The sequence below is a fragment of the Gouania willdenowi genome, chromosome 13 (genome assembly GCF_900634775.1).
Source record: "Gouania willdenowi chromosome 13, fGouWil2.1, whole genome shotgun sequence".
NCBI lineage: Eukaryota > Metazoa > Chordata > Actinopteri > Blenniiformes > Gobiesocidae > Gouania > Gouania willdenowi.
Window position 1 is genome coordinate 43,195,510 of NC_041056.1, and position 20,200 is coordinate 43,215,709.

Below are 20,200 nucleotides of genomic sequence, written 5' to 3' on the forward strand. Positions count from 1 at the left end.
GTGATGACTGATGATGATGAAGATGATGATGATGTGCACTGATTATTTCTGAATGCAGGAATGTAAGAAGTTAATAAAAATGTTTTCCACGCAAACAAACATTAATAATATGAGAAGAAAAAGAGAGATTTTTAACTGTGACTCAAACAGAAAAATGTGTCCGATCTTCATCCAGGAGTAATTTTGATCAATAATCTGATCAGTAATCTGATCAATAATCTGATCAATAATCTGATCAAATCAACCTGTTACATTGTTATCAACGTTGGTAAATTAAAAGTGAACTTTATCATTTTCATGGATTTCAATGACATTTACAAGCTTTTGGAAAACTTCATGTTCTGTGACATCATGGCCCCGCCTCCTTTGCTTCAGACCGCCTTCATTCACAAACTACGTGTTTTTGGTTGATTTAGGCACTTTACAACATAAATGTGAGACAGAAGCTTTATTGTTGTTTTAAATGAGATGTGACAATGACAGTGTTTGACTTTATTTAATGTCATTATTTTTTTATGTTTGACTACTTTCTGTTCTTTTTCATTCATTGTTTTCTTTTGTTTCATGTGCGGGAGAAAGAAATTAGTTTTAATGTCTAAAATTAAATAAATAAACAAACAAACAAACAAAGCCTTCACAGGTTTTAGGCAGAATTCTGAAAAACATTTTTTTCCAAATGTTTGACAATCTGCAAAAGTCACAGACATTCACAAATGTTAATCTAAATATTAAATCAATCCCATAAACCAGGGTTGTCAAAGTCATTTTAGTTCAGGGGCCAAATACGGACCAGTTTGATCTCAAGTGGGCCACAGATTTTATGCTGGAAAACCAGTCATTTCCACATTTATTGTGCTTAGTTTACACTTCTACATATATATATGAAATACTAAATATGTAAGAAACCATCAATATCCAAGCAGTAAGTACCAGATATCAGTCCCAACAAGCTTAGAGCTCCCCCTAAAGGTTCCTTTGGTTATGTCACTGTCGTAAACACTCCCCCTGCTCCACCCCACAGCACCTTTGCTCTTCCAAGACAGTAGCAACCGATCACTGAACAATCCTAAAACAAGTTACACTAAGGGTGCTTTCACACATATACATATACATAAACATATACATATACAGTATGAGGAACAGAAACAAGTAAAATATGGAAAGGAGTGTGGAAATGTTTGTTTATGTGCTGACAAAACGCCTGTGAAAATGGATGGATGGCTAAATGGATAAATCGATTGATATTTGTGTGTGTGCTGCCTGATAGAGCACTGGGTTGTGAGTGTATGCGCGTGCCTGTTGCTGTGACGACAGTGTGTGTGTGATTGCTGTGTGCTGCTGCTGAGCTGTCACTGATGGAGTTGCTCCGTTCCTCAGACAAAGGTCTTCTCTGCCTTTTTTTTTAGTAGACAACCGTATGCAGCCACGGTGCTGGTCATGATCTAGCATTAGTTTGTATTGGACTGCTGTAAAGCAGTACGTCTGCCACTGGGTCAGAGGCAGGAAACTTGCAGGTGTGGTTTTCTGTCCAGAGACAGCAGGGGGGGGTGTAAGACCCCCCAATCACCCCATAAACACCAGTATTACCCTCACAGGGACTATGAGGAGGATTTATTAAGGTGAAAAAGTTACTTAGTTTGGCTTTAAATGAGATGTTATGTCATAATTAAAGGAAATTTAAGAATTTTGAATTTTTTCAACTTTTTAACAGTAAAAAAAAAAAAACTGTAATCATGTAATATAAGAACAGGGAAAACTGTGAAATTATGTGTAAATATTGATGACATTCATTTACACAATGATTCATGTTTTCTCTGTCATTTTCACTTTCTCCTGCCGGCTGAATTGGATGCTGTAAGGGCCAGATTTAAAACTTAAAACAACTGCATTTAAAAAGCACAGGTGTTCTGTTTTATGTTTTTTATGCTCACACCTATACCTTTAATGTAATATTAGGTTTTATGCTTTTACTGTAAACTGCTCCAGTATCTGTCCATTTTTAACTCAGAGACACAATTTTAGCACCAAAATGTTGTCAATTTTTTCATCTTCAATTCTAGGTAATTTGTAGATTAGGACACAATTAATGCAAATCTTAAACAACATTCACAGATGAACATGTTCTGCTGCTCAGAGACAATGAAAATATTTAATTTATAAAATGCTAACTCTTACTTTTATCGTAATTTAAGGTTTTATGCAAATTTTGCTGCTTTTTCATTCTTTGAGTGCTTGATTAGGTCTGTTAGAGTGTGACAGCTGTTGCTCATGAACTTTGAGGAAAAACTGCTGTTAAAGTTTTAATTCTGCAGCTACAGCCATAATTTATAGTTAAAACTTCTTTCTTATTACACTTTTAGTGAGAATGCTTAGCATTTACTTCTTACTTTGCTTCCACAAGTAGGACTTTTACCGTCCTTTGAGCAATCATCATGAGGAAACTGGTTGAAATCTTGCCCTGCACAATGTCTGTAAATAACTGTTAAATGACTTAACGTAATGCTGTTTACAGCTATCATTGACATTGAACACATGCTGTACAGCTGAAGGAGTTATCAGTTATTTTTTTGCGTTGTCGCGGCAACGCAAACGTGTCCAGTTAATTTTCATTTCTCTTCTCTTGTCGTGTTTTTCTGCCGCAGCAGAAGAACTCAGAGTCTGGGTCATGAACCTCTGAGGAGACAAGGCTCGTCCACCACCACTCGCCCCCATCAGCCTCTCTCTGCTCAGGCCATCAAACACATCTGGGTCCGCACGGCTCTCTTTGAGAAGGTTCTGGATAAAATAGTTCAGTACATTGTGGACAACTCCAGGTAACTCTTTTAGATTGGGGTCGTGGGTTTTACTTTGAAGGAGAATGTTATTTTGACCCACCACAATAAAAGAAGCTGTGCTTCCTGTGTGAGTACATGATACAGTATGTTTGTGTTGTTTGATGTAGTACATACTATGAACGGGAGGCTCTGATGCATGACTCTGTATTTGGGCCCATCCTGGCAGCCTTGTTAGGTGAGTATATACTATTTATACTCAACTACAATCTAGTTGTTCAATCCTGGCTTTGAGTATGCACACTTTTCACACAATTCACTAATAATTAATAAGGTTTTTTCATTTATTTTCTTCTTTTATTTTAATTTATTTATGGTGAAAAACCTTTATGTGACGGAGCAGCGCCGTCACTAACCGAGCAGCAGCGCACACACACACACACACACACACGTCCCACACATTCTCTTTCTCCCTCCGTATTTCTCCTCACATCATCATTTAACTAATCTCCTTCTTCTCCAACTGTTGCTAGAGTCATCCAGGGGTGAACACTTGACTGTTCTAGGTTCACCTGCTGCACAAACATTCACACATTCTCACACACACACACACACGGAAACTCTTACCGGTCACATGACGTCTCTGAGCAGCTGACGGACAAAACGGGGCGGAGTTAACTAAGGGATTATGTAAGGCAGTAGCGCAGGGTGGGAGATCATGTGATCAGGAGTTATTTTGTCTTAATTGTTTTTACATTTCTATGGAGATTAATTTAGGATGTGATTTGAAAAATGCATTTGTTTATTAGAAAATCAGTTTCTGTTTTTGTTTGTATTCCTTAATAATTGTTTTTGGTTTAATTTAAACCACACCCATGGGAGGGGCTAACCTGTTAAAAGCAGTGTAGGAAGCTGCATAGAGGGCAGTCTTTCTCTGGAGGTGCATGTGGACCAATGTACCTGGACATTTCTGAAAGCCTCTCAGCTGGTAGTAGAGCTGGGACCAGGTTGTGGTTTTTTTTTTTCTCTTGATGTAAATATTTGTGTTCCACTGTAAATAATGAGCACCGGCAACATTTATGGAAAAATAAATGAAAGTCCACTTGCCATATGATCTTCTTTTTGAACGAAAATCGAACCCCGCCACACTTCATATACCAATATTACCAGTGTAACTATACATGATAAAGTATAATTAACAATTAACACATCAATAAAAAAACAGCTTACAGAAATATGACATCACAATTATAGTAAATAGACAATTTAGCAAGTACTCAATATATTAAATACATTTACATTAGAATAGAAACTATTTGAATCAAATTATTAACCATTTATCCTAAATATGCATGTTGATATATCATTTATCAAGCACTCTAAAATATAATTATTACATTTGATATATTATGAATAAATATAATTTTCTTGTGTGTGTGTGTGTGTGTGTGTTAGTGGGGCCCTGTGCTCTAGAATACACCAAGCTGAAGACCTCAGATCATTTCTGGACAGATCCCTCAGCCAATGAGCTGGTCCAGCGTCATCGTATCCACGGCGCTCACCGAGGCCAGGAGCTGTTGGCTGGGCGTCGGCCGGCCCTGGGAGTGAGGACACTTCTGATTGGTTCTGCTGTATGATGTCATGTGATTTACACGTGTGTGTGTTTGTAGATCAGGAAGAGACAGTCCAGCAGCAGCATGTGTGAGGACCGCTTTGCTGCCTCAGCCAGAGAATACGTGGAGTCACTTCATCAGAACTCTAGAACACACCTCCTTTATGGAAAAAACAACGTCCTCGTACAGCCGGTACAACTATCACCTTAACTTACTGCTCATCCTGATAAGTGGTTCTCAACCTTGGGATCAGGACCCCACACTGGGAGGGGTCACCAGATGCTATCAAGAAAATTGTATTTTATATATATTTAATATTTTTTTTAACAATTTGAGCCAATTTTTGCTTATTTTTACCCTTTAACTTATCATATTTTAACCTATTTTCATCACTTTTTATTGCCATATTTTTGCTCCTTTTAAAGTATTTTTGCTACATTTCTCACATTTCTGACACTTCTACATCATATTTTAATGACTTTTCTCCACATTTTTTCCACTTTCCAGATATTTTCATCACTTATAAACCATTTCTACCACTTTTACACCTAATGTCACATATGTTGACCCATTATTGTCACTTTTAACCTCTTTTCACCATATTTCATAATTATTTTTAGCAAATTAACCACATTCACCATTTGTCATGACTATTATTTGCCAGTTTAAACTAATTGTTCATACTTTTTTATTTACATTACCCTATTTCTGACACTTTTTATCCAATATTGACACTTTGAACCCTTTTTACCACTTTGTCTGTTTTTATCCACTCTAATTTACAACTTTAAACCAATTTCTGTGGTTTTTAAAATCCCATTTCACCACCTTTTGCACCATTTTTTGTCACTTTGAACCATTTTATTAGTGATTAAAACCAGGATTTCCATCTTTAAGATGAATATATATTATGACCAGAGTTTAAAGTGTAAATCATCAGAACAAACACCACGTGTTGTTCCAGCACTAAGAGAGAAACAAAAATGTTACAGAATAAAACATATTTTAAAGCTTCTTTTGTAACTGAACAGACCAATAATATAACGTGAACACAAACAACCAATGAATCTAAATGATTAATAAAAGAATGATGAGTCAGCATTAAAGAAACACAGACAATCGTCCGTCTCTCACTCTGAGTGACATCTGTCACATCTCATGTTTCAGCACCAAGGACAGCGCTAATCACCGCTAATGTAGCCATACAATGTACCCATAACTCCTCTAATGAATCAGTAGAAAATGAAAATATAGTGTGTTTACATTTTATTTGTCCAAAACAGAAGGAGAACTTTGAATCCTAGCAACTTTTTTCCATATTTCCAGCCAAGGCCTGCCTTGTCTTTCATAAACCTAGAGCAGCAGATCATCTGAGCTTTGAACTGAGCCTGAGTCTTAATGTCTATATCAGAACTTTAACTTCTCTCTGTCCCTGAGTCCTCCTCATGTCCTCTGGATAGTTCTCCTCCTGTGTCCTGTCTGTTGGTTCTCCTGTATTAGCATCATCTACAGGTGCTGCTGCTAGCTACGCTAACTGCTGCTGCTAGCTACGCTAACTGATGCTAGTTGCTATGCTAACGGCTGCTGCTAGCTACACTAACTGCTGCTACTATCTATGCTAACTGCTGCTACTAGCTATGCTAACTGCTGCTGCTAGCTACGCTAACGGCCGCTGCTAGCTATGCTAATTGCCGCTGCTAGCTATGCTAACTGCTGTTGCTGCTACTCTGTGATTTCCACAACCTTTACCTCAGGCTTAGCTTCACTTATTGGCTTAAAAAAACACTTTAAATCCAACTTCCTTTTTTATTCATTTTCTACTATTTTTCAAACTGACAGAAACTATTTTTGTGAAAAATTACACTTTGGGTGTATTGTGGGCGTGGCCTGACTTTCCCCTCTCTTCCTCACTCATGCTCAGTTTTTACATTTCATTTTGTGTTGACAATGAGATTTCCAGTGATTTCAACTCAATAAAAGACACATCTGTCCTAATATAATACTGAAATATTTATTAAAAACACATAAATACAAATGAGGTGCTGGAAAAAAAATTATGAAAAAATGAAATGCTTATAAGTGCCAATGAAAATGTGGGAGGTGCCAGATCCTGCTCCCAAATGAAGCTCTGTGTGTGTGTTTTCTTTACATATTCATGAGAAATCTATACCTTGTTATCACATTAGTGTTTTTACAGCATGATCTTCATCTTCTCACACTGCAGAAGAAGGACATGGAGGTGCTGCGTGGATACTTGTCTCTACATCAGGCTGCAGAGAACCTAACACTGAAGTGGACCCCCAACCAGCTCATCAATGGAACGCTGGGAGACTGTGACCTGGAGAAGAGGTGATCACACACACACACACACACACACACACACACAGGAAGCAGAATCTTCACGATGATGTGATTCTATTTCAGTATTTACTGGGACTACGCCCTGACTGTTCCTCTGCGTCAGATCGTCTGCATCCACTGTCACCAACGCTGTGAGTCACATGTGCTTTTCTTTACACCAGGGATTCTCAACGTTGGGGTTAGGACCCCATTTGCGGTCACGAGACACTGGGAGGGGGTTCGCCAGATGCTTCAAGAATCTAAGAATATGTTCTGAACAATTTGAGCCCATTTTTGCCTTTTTTTACCCCTTTTCTACATCTGCACCAAACTCACCATATTTTAACCTATTTTCATCACTTTTTTTGCCATATTTTTGCTCGTTTTAATGTATTTTTGCTACATTTCTCCCATTTCTGACACTTCTTCATCACATTTCAATGCATTTTCTGTGCATTTTTCCACTTTCAAGACAAATCCACCACTTTTACACCTAATGTCACATATGTTGACCCTTTATTGTCACTTTTAACCTCTTTTCACCAGATTTCATTATTATTTTTGCCAATTTAACCACATTCACCATTTGTCATGTCCATTATTCGCCAGTTTAAACTAATTGTTCCAATATTGACACTTTGGTAACACTTGAAGTTTTATACAGTACATACATGCTGACATTACGCTGTCATTATTATAACATGCCACTTGTCATTAGCATTAATAATCTGTCATGCTAATGATAGATAATGACAGAGTGATGTCAGCCTTATGTATAGAACTTCACATAAAGTATGACCGACACTTTGAACCTTTTTTTACCACTTTTTTCGGTCAGTTTGGCAACTTTTGACCAATTTCTATGGTTTTTAAAATCCCAATTCAACAACTTTTCCACCATTATTTTCACTTTTAACTTATTTTCACCAAATTTTATGATTATTTTTGCAAATTTAACCATATTCACACTTTTTCATGCCCATTATATACCAGTTTAAAGTAATTATTCCAATATTGACACTTTTGAACCACTTTTTCTGTCTGTTTTTATCAACTCTAATTTGCAACCTTAAACCTTAAAATTTCTGTGGTTTTTAAAATCTCATTTCAACACATTTTCCACCATTTTTGGGATTTATAAAACCATACAAGCGTCGTTCTAGGTTTTTTCCTCATTCATAATAAAAAATAATAATGTTTTACTCAAGAATGAGACAAAACCAAGACTTTTGGAAGTTGAGACCAAAAAGATAAAAAATAAAATAAATTCTAAAAAACAAGGTTGACCAGTTGAAGAGAATTTCTTTTTAAAATGTATTTCACACAAAAACAAGGAGTCTGCAATGATTTCAGTCTTTGTATGTTTATGTATATATAAATAATAATATTAATAAATGAACAATGTGTGTTTGTCAGGTGAATGAGGCGTAAAGTAAATGTTCTGAGTTATTTCTAATCAGTGAGCTAACGCTAAATGCTAACGCTACATGTTTAAAGTTCACCCGTAGTGTAAACGTATGTAACAAAAAGTGTGTTTCGTCATTCTACAGTTTCTGAACGATAGTGGAGTGTAAAGCCAGTGGTTGCTATGACAACAGAAACATTTATTTAGCGTCTTTGAGCCAAATAACCACAGTTAGTCAGCGTTATGCAGACGTTAGCTCCATAACATCGGTACGAGATACTAGGGTGACGCAAAATAATGTTTATTTATTTCAGTTACAATTAAATCATGCAAAATGTGTCATTCTAAAAATGCACGACACAATTAATTATAAGTTAACTAATACAATTAAGTATATATATTTTCACGCAATGCACGATATTGGATTTGTTCACATTGGGAAACACACAAATAAGCAGAGGTGTAAAGAGTAGTGATATACAGTATCTACTACAAAGTAGCTTCATTAAATAGTGCTCAGTAAAAGTTACTTTAGTTTATTGTTGGTAATAAATCTTGGTACGGGTCCCTTACATACATTAAACATCTCATTAGAAACTTAAAAATAAATACTTACATTTCAAAATAAATAAAAAATTATCAGGCTCTGAGTTTAGATACATTTATGAACTTTAATTGTTTTGGTGCCATACATTACGTTTAATCTGATTGGTCAGCTATGATGTCATACATTACGTTTAATCTGATTGATCAGCTATGATGTGATGCATTACGTTTAATCTGGTTGGTCAGCTATGATGTCATACATTAGGTTTAATCTGGTTGGTCAGCTATGATGTGATACATTACGTTTAATCTGGTTGGTCAGCTATGATGTCATACATTAGGTTTAATCTGATTGGTCAGCTATGATGTGATACATTACGTTTAATCTGGTTGGTCAGCTATGATGTCATACATTACGTTTAATCTGATTGATCAGCTATGATGTGATGCATTACGTTTAATCTGATTGGTCAGCTATGATGTCATACATTACGTTTAATCTGATTGATCAGCTATGATGTGATGCATTACGTTTAATCTGATTGGTCAGCTATGATGTCATACATTAGGTTTAATCTGATTGGTCAGCTATGATGTGATACATTACGTTTAATCTGGTTGGTCAGCTATGATGTCATACATTACGTTTAATCTGATTGATCAGCTATGATGTGATGCATTACGTTTAATCTGATTGGTCAGCTATGATGTCATACATTACGTTTAATCTGATTGATCAGCTATGATGTGATGCATTACGTTTAATCTGATTGGTCAGCTATGATGTCATACATTAGGTTTAATCTGATTGATCAGCTATGATGTGATGCATTACGTTTAATCTGATTGGTCAGCTATGATGTCATACATTAGGTTTAATCTGATTGATCAGCTATGATGTGATGCATTACGTTTAATCTGATTGGTCAGCTATGATGTCATACATTACGTTTAATCTGATTGATCAGCTATGATGTGATGCATTACGTTTAATCTGATTGGTCAGCTATGATGTGATGCATTACGTTTAATCTGGTTGGTCAGCTATGATGTGATGCATTACGTTTAATCTGATTGATCAGCTATGATGTCATACATTACGTTTAATCTGATTGGTCAGCTATGATGTGATGCATTACGTTTAATCTGATTGGTCAGCTATGATGTCATACATTAGGTTTAATCTGATTGGTCAGCTATGATGTCATACATTAGGTTTAATCTGATTGGTCAGCTATGATGTCATACATTAGGTTTAATCTGATTGGTCAGCTATGATGTCATACATTAGGTTTAATCTGGTTGGTCAGCTATGATGTGATACATTACGTTTAATCTGATTGGTCAGCTATGATGTCATACATTAGGTTTAATCTGATTGGTCAGCTATGATGTCATACATTAGGTTTAATCTGATTGGTCAGCTATGATGTCATACATTACATTTAATCTGACAATGTCTGTTGATCATTTAAAATAATAAATAATAATTTACTCAGTAATGGTTGGGTGTAGAAATAGAATTAATGACTTTACTTTTTTTAAAACTGATTTATAAATATACTCAAAAATTACAAATACCAATAAAAGTAACTTAATGACAGTAACATCAATACTTCTAATTCATTAATTTCACCTCTGCAAAAAGTTTGAGAATCACTGTCAGAGTTCACAAGTTAAATGTTTATTTGCTTTATTTTTCAATCTTATTGTATTATTATTATTAAAATATTATTTGCTGTAGTTTAATATCCTGTTATATTATTATTATTATTATTATTGTATAATTATTTTTTTCATCATTATTATTATTATTATTATTATTATTATTATTGTTATTATTATTATTATTGTTATTGTTATTATTATTATTATTATTATTATTATTATTATCATGTGCTGTATTTTTCATATATATGTGTTCCTGTTTCTGCTCGTATCTAAAGCTCTTCTCTCTGACGCTGCTGCAGCTGATTGTGGGGGGACGTTGGTTCTAGTGAGTCAGGATGGAATCCAGCGGCCCCCCCTCCACTTCCCTCCTGGGGGTCACCTCCTGGCCTTCCTCTCCTGTCTGGAGACGGGTTTATTACCCAGGGGTCAGCTGGAACCCCCCCTCTGGTCCCAGAAAGGCAAGGTGAGGACCTATGTCTTCAATTATCCATGTTCAATTACAATTCAACTATGATTACAGTCACTGACATTTTTTCTAATTACAATTATTCTTTTCTTCTGAAAGTTGATTACATTTACGTTCTCAATTACTAGCAATACAATACAATTACTGAGCCTTTAATAATTAACCTTATTAAACATAACCTTCCTCATGTGTTAGCTTTCTGTTAGCATCTCTAATGCTAACGGCTCAGTTTGACCATGTCTGTAATCAGCTGTAATATACACTCATCAATATTATCTATCATCTAATTAGTTTCTCATCTATTGATTACCTTGTTAGGATTCATAATCAATGAATATATTGGTATTAATATTTATGGTGTGGAGTCTTTTTTCTGTCACTATAAACATAGATTTATTTATATATTGATTAATTTTTATTTTAAATGGTAAAATGATTGTGAAGAGAAATGACAGGTAAACTTTATCTGATACATATTTTAATAATTATTAACACATAAAACTAACTGTAACATGGTTCCACAGGTTTGCATTTTAATTCAATTGTAATCGACAATTTTTATAGAATTTTCATGACAATTACAATTACAAAGTCAATTACCTGAACTCAATTACAATTACAATTCAACTATAGACACCTGTTTAAACCAAAGTAACATAACTAATAGTTATTGTTATTATACCTTGAACAAAGTGTAAACATACTGTAAACTAAAACTTTAGTTGTATTTCTGTTACACACTTGTTCCTGCACACTGCACACTACACACTACACGCTACACGCTACACGCTACACGCTACACACTACACACTACACACTACACACAACACACTACACACTACACACAGCACACGGCACACTACACACTACACACAGCACACTACACACAGCACACTACACACAGCACACAGCACACTACACACTACACACAGCACACTACACACAACACACTACACACAACACACAACACACTACACACAACACACAGCACACTACACACAGCACACTACATACTACACACAGCACACTACATACTACACACAGCACACTACACACTACACACTACACACTACACACAGCACACTACACACTACACACTACACACAACACACTACACACAGCACACTACACACTACACACTACACACAGCACACAACGCACAGCACACAGCACGCTACACACTACACACTACACGCTACACACGGCACACTACACGCTACACACTACACGCTACACGCTACACACTACACGCTACACGCTACACGCTGCACACTACACACTACACACAGCACACAGCACACTACACACTACACACTACACACTACACACTACACACTACACACTACACGCTACACGCTACACGCTGCACACTACACACAGCACACTACACACTACACGCTACACGCTACACACTACACACTACACGCTACACGCTACACGCTGCACACTACACACAGCACACTACACGCTGCACACTACACACAGCACACTACACACTGCACACTACACACTACACACAGCACACTACACACAGCACACAGCACACTACACACTACACGCTACACACGGCACACTACACACGGCACGCTACACACGGCACGCTACACACGGCACGCTACACACGGCACACTACACACGGCACACTACACACGGCACACTACACACGGCACACTACACACTACACACTACACACTGCACACTACACACTACACACGGCACACTACACACTACACGCTACACACGGCACGCTACACACGGCACACTACACACGGCACACTACACACTACACACTACACACTGTTTCATACATAAGACACTTATTATTATTATGAAAACACATCTATTTAAAACACAACAAACACTGGGTAATTAAAAATACTCAATACACAACTGAAAATACTTAAAAATGATTCAATCAATCATCAGCTACAAAAAGGTCTCAGTTTAGACATTTTGAGAACTTTGCAAGCATGGAAGCAGGAAGAGGAAGAGGAAGAGGAAGAGGAAGAGGAAGAGGAGGACGTGTTTGAAGAGGTCATGCAAGGACATCAGATGATCTTTGGTGGAGCATGTGATAAACTATGGTCTGACTATGAGTCCATCCTAATCTAAACCAGTTCATAGTTTCATCTATAATGACATTAACAGGTACAGTATGTTTTCAGCTCTCTGCTCTACTCTGACTGTATCTACAGTATTTACAGTACTCTACCATATCACGCTACCGTACTTCATGATGCAGTGGTACAGGATAGAACAGAACAGTTGTTGTTGGTTTCCATCAGACTGCTCTGGTCCACCACTGGTTCATCAACCATCATCCAGGACTTTGCCTGTAGATGGTGTATTTATGATCATAAACCACATGACTGTAAGTCTGTTCTACAGGAAGTGGATATTTTACTAATGTTTAGTGATGTTGATGAGATTCTGTGTTCAGACCCCAACAGACGGATCCATAAACACACACACACACAATTGTGTTTGTTTGTGTTTACAGTAGTGTATTGTTTGTTTTATTTCTGCTTTAACTGAATTTGCTGTACTGTAAAATACATTAATGTATTTATTTAGAATTGAGTATTTCATTTCTTTTGGTTGATGTGAAAACGTTCGTTCTGTGGAAGTGAATAAAAAACAGTCAATACTAAAGACTGCAGTGTTTTATATAAAGTAGACTAATGTGTTTATCATTTATTATTACAGTGATATTTAGACAAAGGATCGTTAGGTTATGATAGTGTATATATTTAATATAGATGTGAATGTTTTATTTCACATTTTACATGGCATTATTCTTTCATTCCACACTTAGTGGTGGTAAGCTACAATAGTAGCCACAGCTGCCCTGGGGTCAATTATAATTTTAATCATGTAATTGATCATTAATTACATTTACGATGTAATTATCATTGTAATTGTAAACTTTTGCTGTTTTATTCATAAATAAATTGTAATTGAGTTCAGATAATTGACTTTGTGTTTGTAATTGCAGGAAATTTGATTAAAAACTCAATTACAATGAAATTAAATGAGAAACTGGTGAACATTGTTACAGTGTTTTACACATATATAGTTAATAAATATTAAAATATGTTTCTAATCAACTTTTCCCACTACCTGTCACTTCTCTTTATGATTATTTTAACATTTCAGTAATAAATAAATCTATGTTTATAGTGACACCCACACCATAAATATTAATACCAATATATTCATTGATTATGAATCCTAACAAGGTAATCAATAGATGAGAAACTAATTAGATGATAGATAATATTTATTAGTGTATTTTACAGCTGATTATAAACATGGGTTAAACTGACCCGTTAGATAATTGAAGATGTAATTGTAATTGAGAAATGTAATTGACCCCAACCCTGCAGAATCATGATGTGTTTCTAAAGCGTTGGTTCGTGGTCTTCAGGGGAAAGTGTTTCCAAAGCTGAAGAAGAGGAGCAGCTCCGTGCGGCTCCTGGAGCAGGACAGCGAGGAGCAGACGGCTGCAGACTACGTGTTCCGTATCGTCTACCCTGGATACCGACACGATGCCAGTGAGTGACCCCTGACCCCTGACCCCTCCCCCAGCCTGGTTCACAATGGTAACTCTCAGATTGCTTTTTAATCCATGTACCCTTCGTTCTTTGGTTATTCTGTTTTAAAACCAAATCAAAATAACAAATAAACAATGTGGTTATTTTTGTTTTACTGACTTAAAACCAAAACATAAATACAGAAAAACTAAAAAACAGACAAGCAGCTTTTTTCTGTTTTATAATTAAATCTTGTTCTGTTTATTAGATATTTGAATATTTAAGTGAAACTAGGAAACGAGAGCTTCATGTTTTAATCTCACCACACAGAGGGGACACACAGGGGGGCGGACTTTTACTACGGGACAAAAAAAAGGGCAACGCATAAGTCACATGACTGATGAACTGGTGAATAGAAACGTTATTAATAGATGAACAAATCAAAACAATAAATGAATGATGAACTGTTATTAATACATTAACTGCCAATGACGTCTAAAGACGTCACGTATGTTTGTCAGTGGGAACGGGTACAGTGAAGCCTTAAGACAATATTTTATTCAGCCAGTAGGTGGCAACAGTGCTCTTTGGATGAGAGATTAGCGCTGATAGCAGAGGTGGAGAAAGGAGGGAAGGAGTTGAAAATGGCGCTACCAGAGCTGAGAGTAAACTATCCAAAAGCTCAGAGCGTCTCACACGTGACCAGACTATGTCTGCACCTAACTGGGCTTTTGTGGACTATTGAGTGAGTTGTGATCATCAGGAAATAAGATTTAAAAAATTAAGGGTCAAAGAGGAAGCTGCGTCTGAGCAGTCTGACGGAGGGAGAGACTTGGAGGTCGGCCAAAATACAATAAGAAAACTATTCAACTCTGACCAAGATAGCAAAATAATGATAGTTTTGCCGTCAAAAGCTTGATCTCAGTGTTGTTTTTGTAGTTTATAGAAAGAATCCGATGTTGAGTTGTTCCTAAAGCAAAAAAATAGCTTCAAATTTACTAACAGGTTTTTTTTTTTAGAAAAATGCTGTTTTCTCAGTTTTCTGTCAGAAACAGGCGATTTGTGTAAAACTTGCCTTTGTTCAACTGCTGTTTACGGAAGAATAAAACAGGACACAAAGAATGAGTTCATAAATAAGAAAAAATGTATGTTACGTAAAACATGCACATGATATGTGATTAAAAGAACCAGAGGTGGTGTAATGATTCAACTGGTGCTCCTTGTTTCTTGTGATCAACTTCTCTGTGTGTGTTCACAGTTGTTACAGCTAGAAGTATTATAACGTGCAAAATAAATGTTTTACTGCCCTCAAAAATCTGTAATAGTTTTTGCAAAAGTGTGAAATGGTAGAAGTTCTAACATCTATTGTTCCTCACAGTCGATAGTCAGTCACCAGTTTATCTGGACCGTAGCCGTGAGCAGCTTTATACGAGTTAAAACATCCACAGACTGAATGAAAACATGAGCAGAAAACTTCTGAAATGAATCCTAAACAGTCCTATTGTGTGAGGAGACCTGGTCCAGGACCTGGGGAGGGAAACCAGGGGCAGTGGACTTCAGACGGGCAGACTTTTACTCTGCTGTGTTTGATAAAATCATCTTGTATCATGTTGTCCACCTCACACCGTTGGCAAAGAGGCGCAATTTATGTGTCGATCCCATTTCGTTAAATAGTTATTGATGCTGGAAGTCTGAATCTGTGAATATCTGCCAACTTTACCGAACAGTGTTACGGTCCAAATAGTATCCAGATAATCTGGTGACTCACTATCAACTGTGAGGAACAATAGATGTTAGAACTTCTACCATTTGACACTTTGCAAAAACTATTACATCTTATGTTATAATACCACTAGTCACTAACGGCAGCCGTCAGCACACACTGAAGTTGATCACAAGAAACGAGGAGCACCACTGGAGTCATTACACCACCTCTGCTTCCTCTAATCTCATATCATGTGCATGTTTTATGTAACATTCATTTATTGTTTTGATTTGTTCATCTATTAATAACGTTTCTATTCACCAGTTCATCAGTCATGTGACTTATTCGTTGTTCCTTTTTTTTGTCCGGGAGTAAAAGTCCGCCCCCCTGTGTGTCTCCTCTGTGTGGTGAGATTAAAACATGAAGCACTCGTCCTAGTTTTCCTTAAATATCCAAATATCTAATAAACAGAAGATTTAATATTAAAACAGAAAAACGCTGCTTATCTGGTTTCTGTGTTTCTGTTTAGGTTTTAAGTCATTAAAACAAAATAACCACACTATTTATTTGTTATTATGATTAGGTTTTTAAAGGGAATAACCAAAGAACGAAGGGTATAGATTATTTTGTCTTGTTCACATTGACCTTGTAAACATTTGGACCAAAAATGGGGTCACTGCTGCACATTAAGGGGAGTCACACTTTTTCCCAATTTTTAAAATTTTCAGTAATAGCGTTTGAACTGTTCTATTGGTCTTATTGATAAGACTGTTAATGACTATATTTACCTTAATATTGTTCAAATTTCTGATACCTGTGAAAGTTACGCATTCTAACATCCTTTACTGACGTTATATTAGCTACGTTTTTGGTACAGATGTTTAAAATGTCAGTGGGGACACAGAAAAATGTGATCTGGCGAACTGATACCTTATATTGTGAACCATCTTATCCTTAACAACAACAACAACAGCTGCTGATGCTGATGCTGATGCTGATGCTGATGCTGATGCTGATGCTCTCCACTGTGGTGTGTTACCATGGTGTCCACTGGGCTAGCGCGGCGTTGCTAACTGTGTTCTCTGTTGTTCCACTGGTGCACACAGTCACCATAAACTACCACCACACCACGGGCAGCCGCGCTCCGTCGCTGGACGATGATGAAGAAGAGGAAGATAGGCTCCATGCTATGATCTCAATGATCTGCTCGCGGAACCTCACAGACCCTAATGTCATGAAAGGTTTTTATCACCTTAACACACCCACCCATCCAAGCCCTGAACCCCTCACCCCCAGCTTCAGACACGCTTCCTGTCCTCCTCTCTAAGGACACCTATCTACACCCCCCCCTTCCATCTATCTTTACTCACACTGTGTCCAGTTTGCTCTGCCGTCTGGCTGCGTGTGTGTGTGTGTGTGTGTGAGTGTGTGTGTGTGTGTGTGTGTGTGTGTGTGGGGGGGGGTGGATCCATTCTAAATTCATGCGCACCAGTCCAACTAACGCGTAAACGAACGTATACCCTGCGTCTGCACGTCTGATCTACATTTCCCATAAACTTAGAACGAGTAGATGGGCACAATGCACAAGTTACGTCTGCATGTGTGTTTGTAGACGTGTTGACACGTGTGCAGACGCTTTAATGTACACACACATTAAAGCATACACACACCTACGCCACACCTGGATGTACACCTAACAAACATACATATATCAGTCACACGTAGACACAGGTGTGGTGTGTGTGAAGCTATAGTGATCATGTGACCTTCACTATGTAGCACCGTCTACGTGACATGTAAACACTTAGAAAATAATATTAGGTGCTTACTCGTGTACACGTGTGCAGGTGTGTGTGTGTGTGTGTGTGTGTGTGTGTGTGTGTGTGTGTGTGTGTGTGTGTGTGTGTGTGTGTGAGTGTGAGTGTGCGTGTATAACAGACCACCATTTAGTCTGGTTACAGTCTGTGTCACTACACCCGTCCATAGAGTGGTAGTGACTGTAGTGTTACGCTCTGAGTCAGATCATTGCTGTGATTGGACAGGATACAACAAAGTTAGACACGTACACGTGTGTCAGACTGGTGTGTATGAGTTTAGAATGAATACACCCTCCATAGTGTGTGTGCGTGCGTGCGTGTGCTTCCCAAGGCTAAACCCAACAGCTGCAAAAAACAAGTTAGAACCTCAGTGATATATTAATGCATCATAGAATAATTAACAATAGGGTCATTACATGTAATTAAACGCATTTCAGTGGAAAAAAATTGTTCAGCTGTTCTTTAATTATTCAATAATAATAGTTTGATCTGATGAATACTTTTTCAAATTAAATTCAAATTCCAAGAAATGTATTTTTCCGTTTGGAACTTCTTTTATGACAGAGTGTAAGTGCTATAAACAAAGCATAAAATGCTGTAAACACATTTTACATATACATATGTCATAAATAGCAAATAAAAGCTCCAAAAAAAATATAGACAATCAAGTATATGCTGATTTTTGTGTGTCCTTATTTTTCAGCTTACAATATCTCAGGAACTACAGTACATATTAGTATAGCACATTTCATACACAAGGCAGTTCAATGTGTTTTACATGATTAAAAAGAGCAAAAGACAGGGGGTGGGATCGGTGGCGTGGTGCGCTGGGTCCTTGGCTCCTTGGGGCTTTCTCGGGTGTGTATGGGGGGGCGATGGCTGCCTCTCGGCTTGGGATCTTGGGGGCGTTCGGGGGACTGCTTGGCCGTGGGGTGGTCGCCGGGGGCCCTTAGGCTGCCTGCTTTTGCTGCTGGCCTGACTGCTTCTTCGGGCCCGGGGGCGGCTCTTGGGTTTTGCAGTGGCGGTACTTGGAAATACATTTGTCATGGATGCACTGGCCTTGGGCTGTGGGATAACACTCATACTGGGCTCAACCTTAGACACGTTGTTCCCAAATACCTGTTTTATGGAATTTCCACTCACCTCTTCCTCTGTTCACAGCCACCACCATTATTCCTAAACCACACACTGGTCACCAAACTGGCTTGACAACACAACAATAAACACAATATACACAACCACAATTTCACATCGCATCACTTAAAACTATTCCTCACCCATTCCATATCCTATCTTGTATCCCTCTTCCCTGCTAACTTCCCCACCCCCCTCCAACCCCTCACCTTGGTGTAACACTGCCCTCTCTTTTTTACATCCTCCCTTTAATAAAGTATTTCTTACCCTTCCCTAGGGTGACCCTGTGGCTGAAAAGCATTTTATTAGCAAGCGAGCTGGGGCTCATTTATACAGGATTACCTGAAAATAACTCAAATGTAATGTTTTGTTTTTAAATGTATAACTTCAACTTTGAAGAACCACTTCACCTTTAAAATGACTTGTTCTACCAGTGACTCTCCCCACAATGAATTTAATTTAGCTTTTTTGTCACATTAGTGAATGGAAATGGCAGTGATTGATTTTGTCCACCAGGGGGAGCAGATCTCATTCTCTTCCTTTAAAACCATTCATTCTGGATTTCTAGAAGGAATGAGACAAAAACCTAAATTATTTTTGTAATCAACTCATTGTGGGGAGAGTCACTGATAGAACAAGTCATTTTAAAGGTGAAATTTTACTTTTAAAAACAAAACATTACATATGAGTTTTTAGGGCAATCTTGTATAAATAAGCCCAACGACTGTTAAACATTGTCTGTATTTTATATTTTCTGGATCAATCCATCCATCAATTCTTCTTCTCCACCACTTGTCCTTTTCAGAGCATAGGGTGCTACAGCCAATCCTAGCGTACTATGGGTGAGGACAGGACACACCCTGAATAGATCACCAGTTTGACACTGGGTTGATTGATTCTTAGGGCCAGATTCACTACGATCTGAAATAAAAGGTGGTAATAATCCTTTAGTGACACAGTTTCTTCACCTACTGTGCAGAATTCACTAACATTGCAGCAATGATTAGTGCACGTGCAGAATTGGTGCAGACCGCCCCTATTTAAATGAGTGTTTAATGTGGAGACGTCAGTGTGCACAAGCACTGACATTTGAGGAAGTTAAATATGAGGCAGATGGATTTCTCTGTTTGCTGCACAAACATTTAATAATGTAGAAAACTAAATAATATCAAATATTTTTTCCACCTCATTTAATGTGG

General features: G+C 37.4%; 1 protein-coding gene across 4 annotated transcripts in view; it reads left to right on the plus strand.

The window, feature by feature from the left end:
• sgsm2 (small G protein signaling modulator 2) overlaps positions 1-20,200 on the plus strand; it is a 112,994-nt gene that overhangs the window by 66,735 nt on the left and 26,059 nt on the right. Inside the window, exons 4-12 of one of the 4 annotated variants that reach the window (XM_028464684.1) lie at positions 2,643-2,813; positions 2,942-3,009; positions 4,227-4,375; positions 4,442-4,576; positions 6,609-6,733; positions 6,809-6,876; positions 10,622-10,809; positions 14,240-14,366; positions 17,157-17,291. In XM_028464684.1, coding sequence (XP_028320485.1) covers positions 2,643-2,813; positions 2,942-3,009; positions 4,227-4,375; positions 4,442-4,576; positions 6,609-6,733; positions 6,809-6,876; positions 10,622-10,809; positions 14,240-14,366; positions 17,157-17,291 — 1,166 coding nt within the window. The remainder of the gene's footprint in view (positions 1-2,642; positions 2,814-2,941; positions 3,010-4,226; positions 4,376-4,441; positions 4,577-6,608; positions 6,734-6,808; positions 6,877-10,621; positions 10,810-14,239; positions 14,367-17,156; positions 17,292-20,200) is intronic. The other 3 variants (XM_028464685.1, XM_028464686.1, XM_028464687.1) reach the window with 3 other exon arrangements.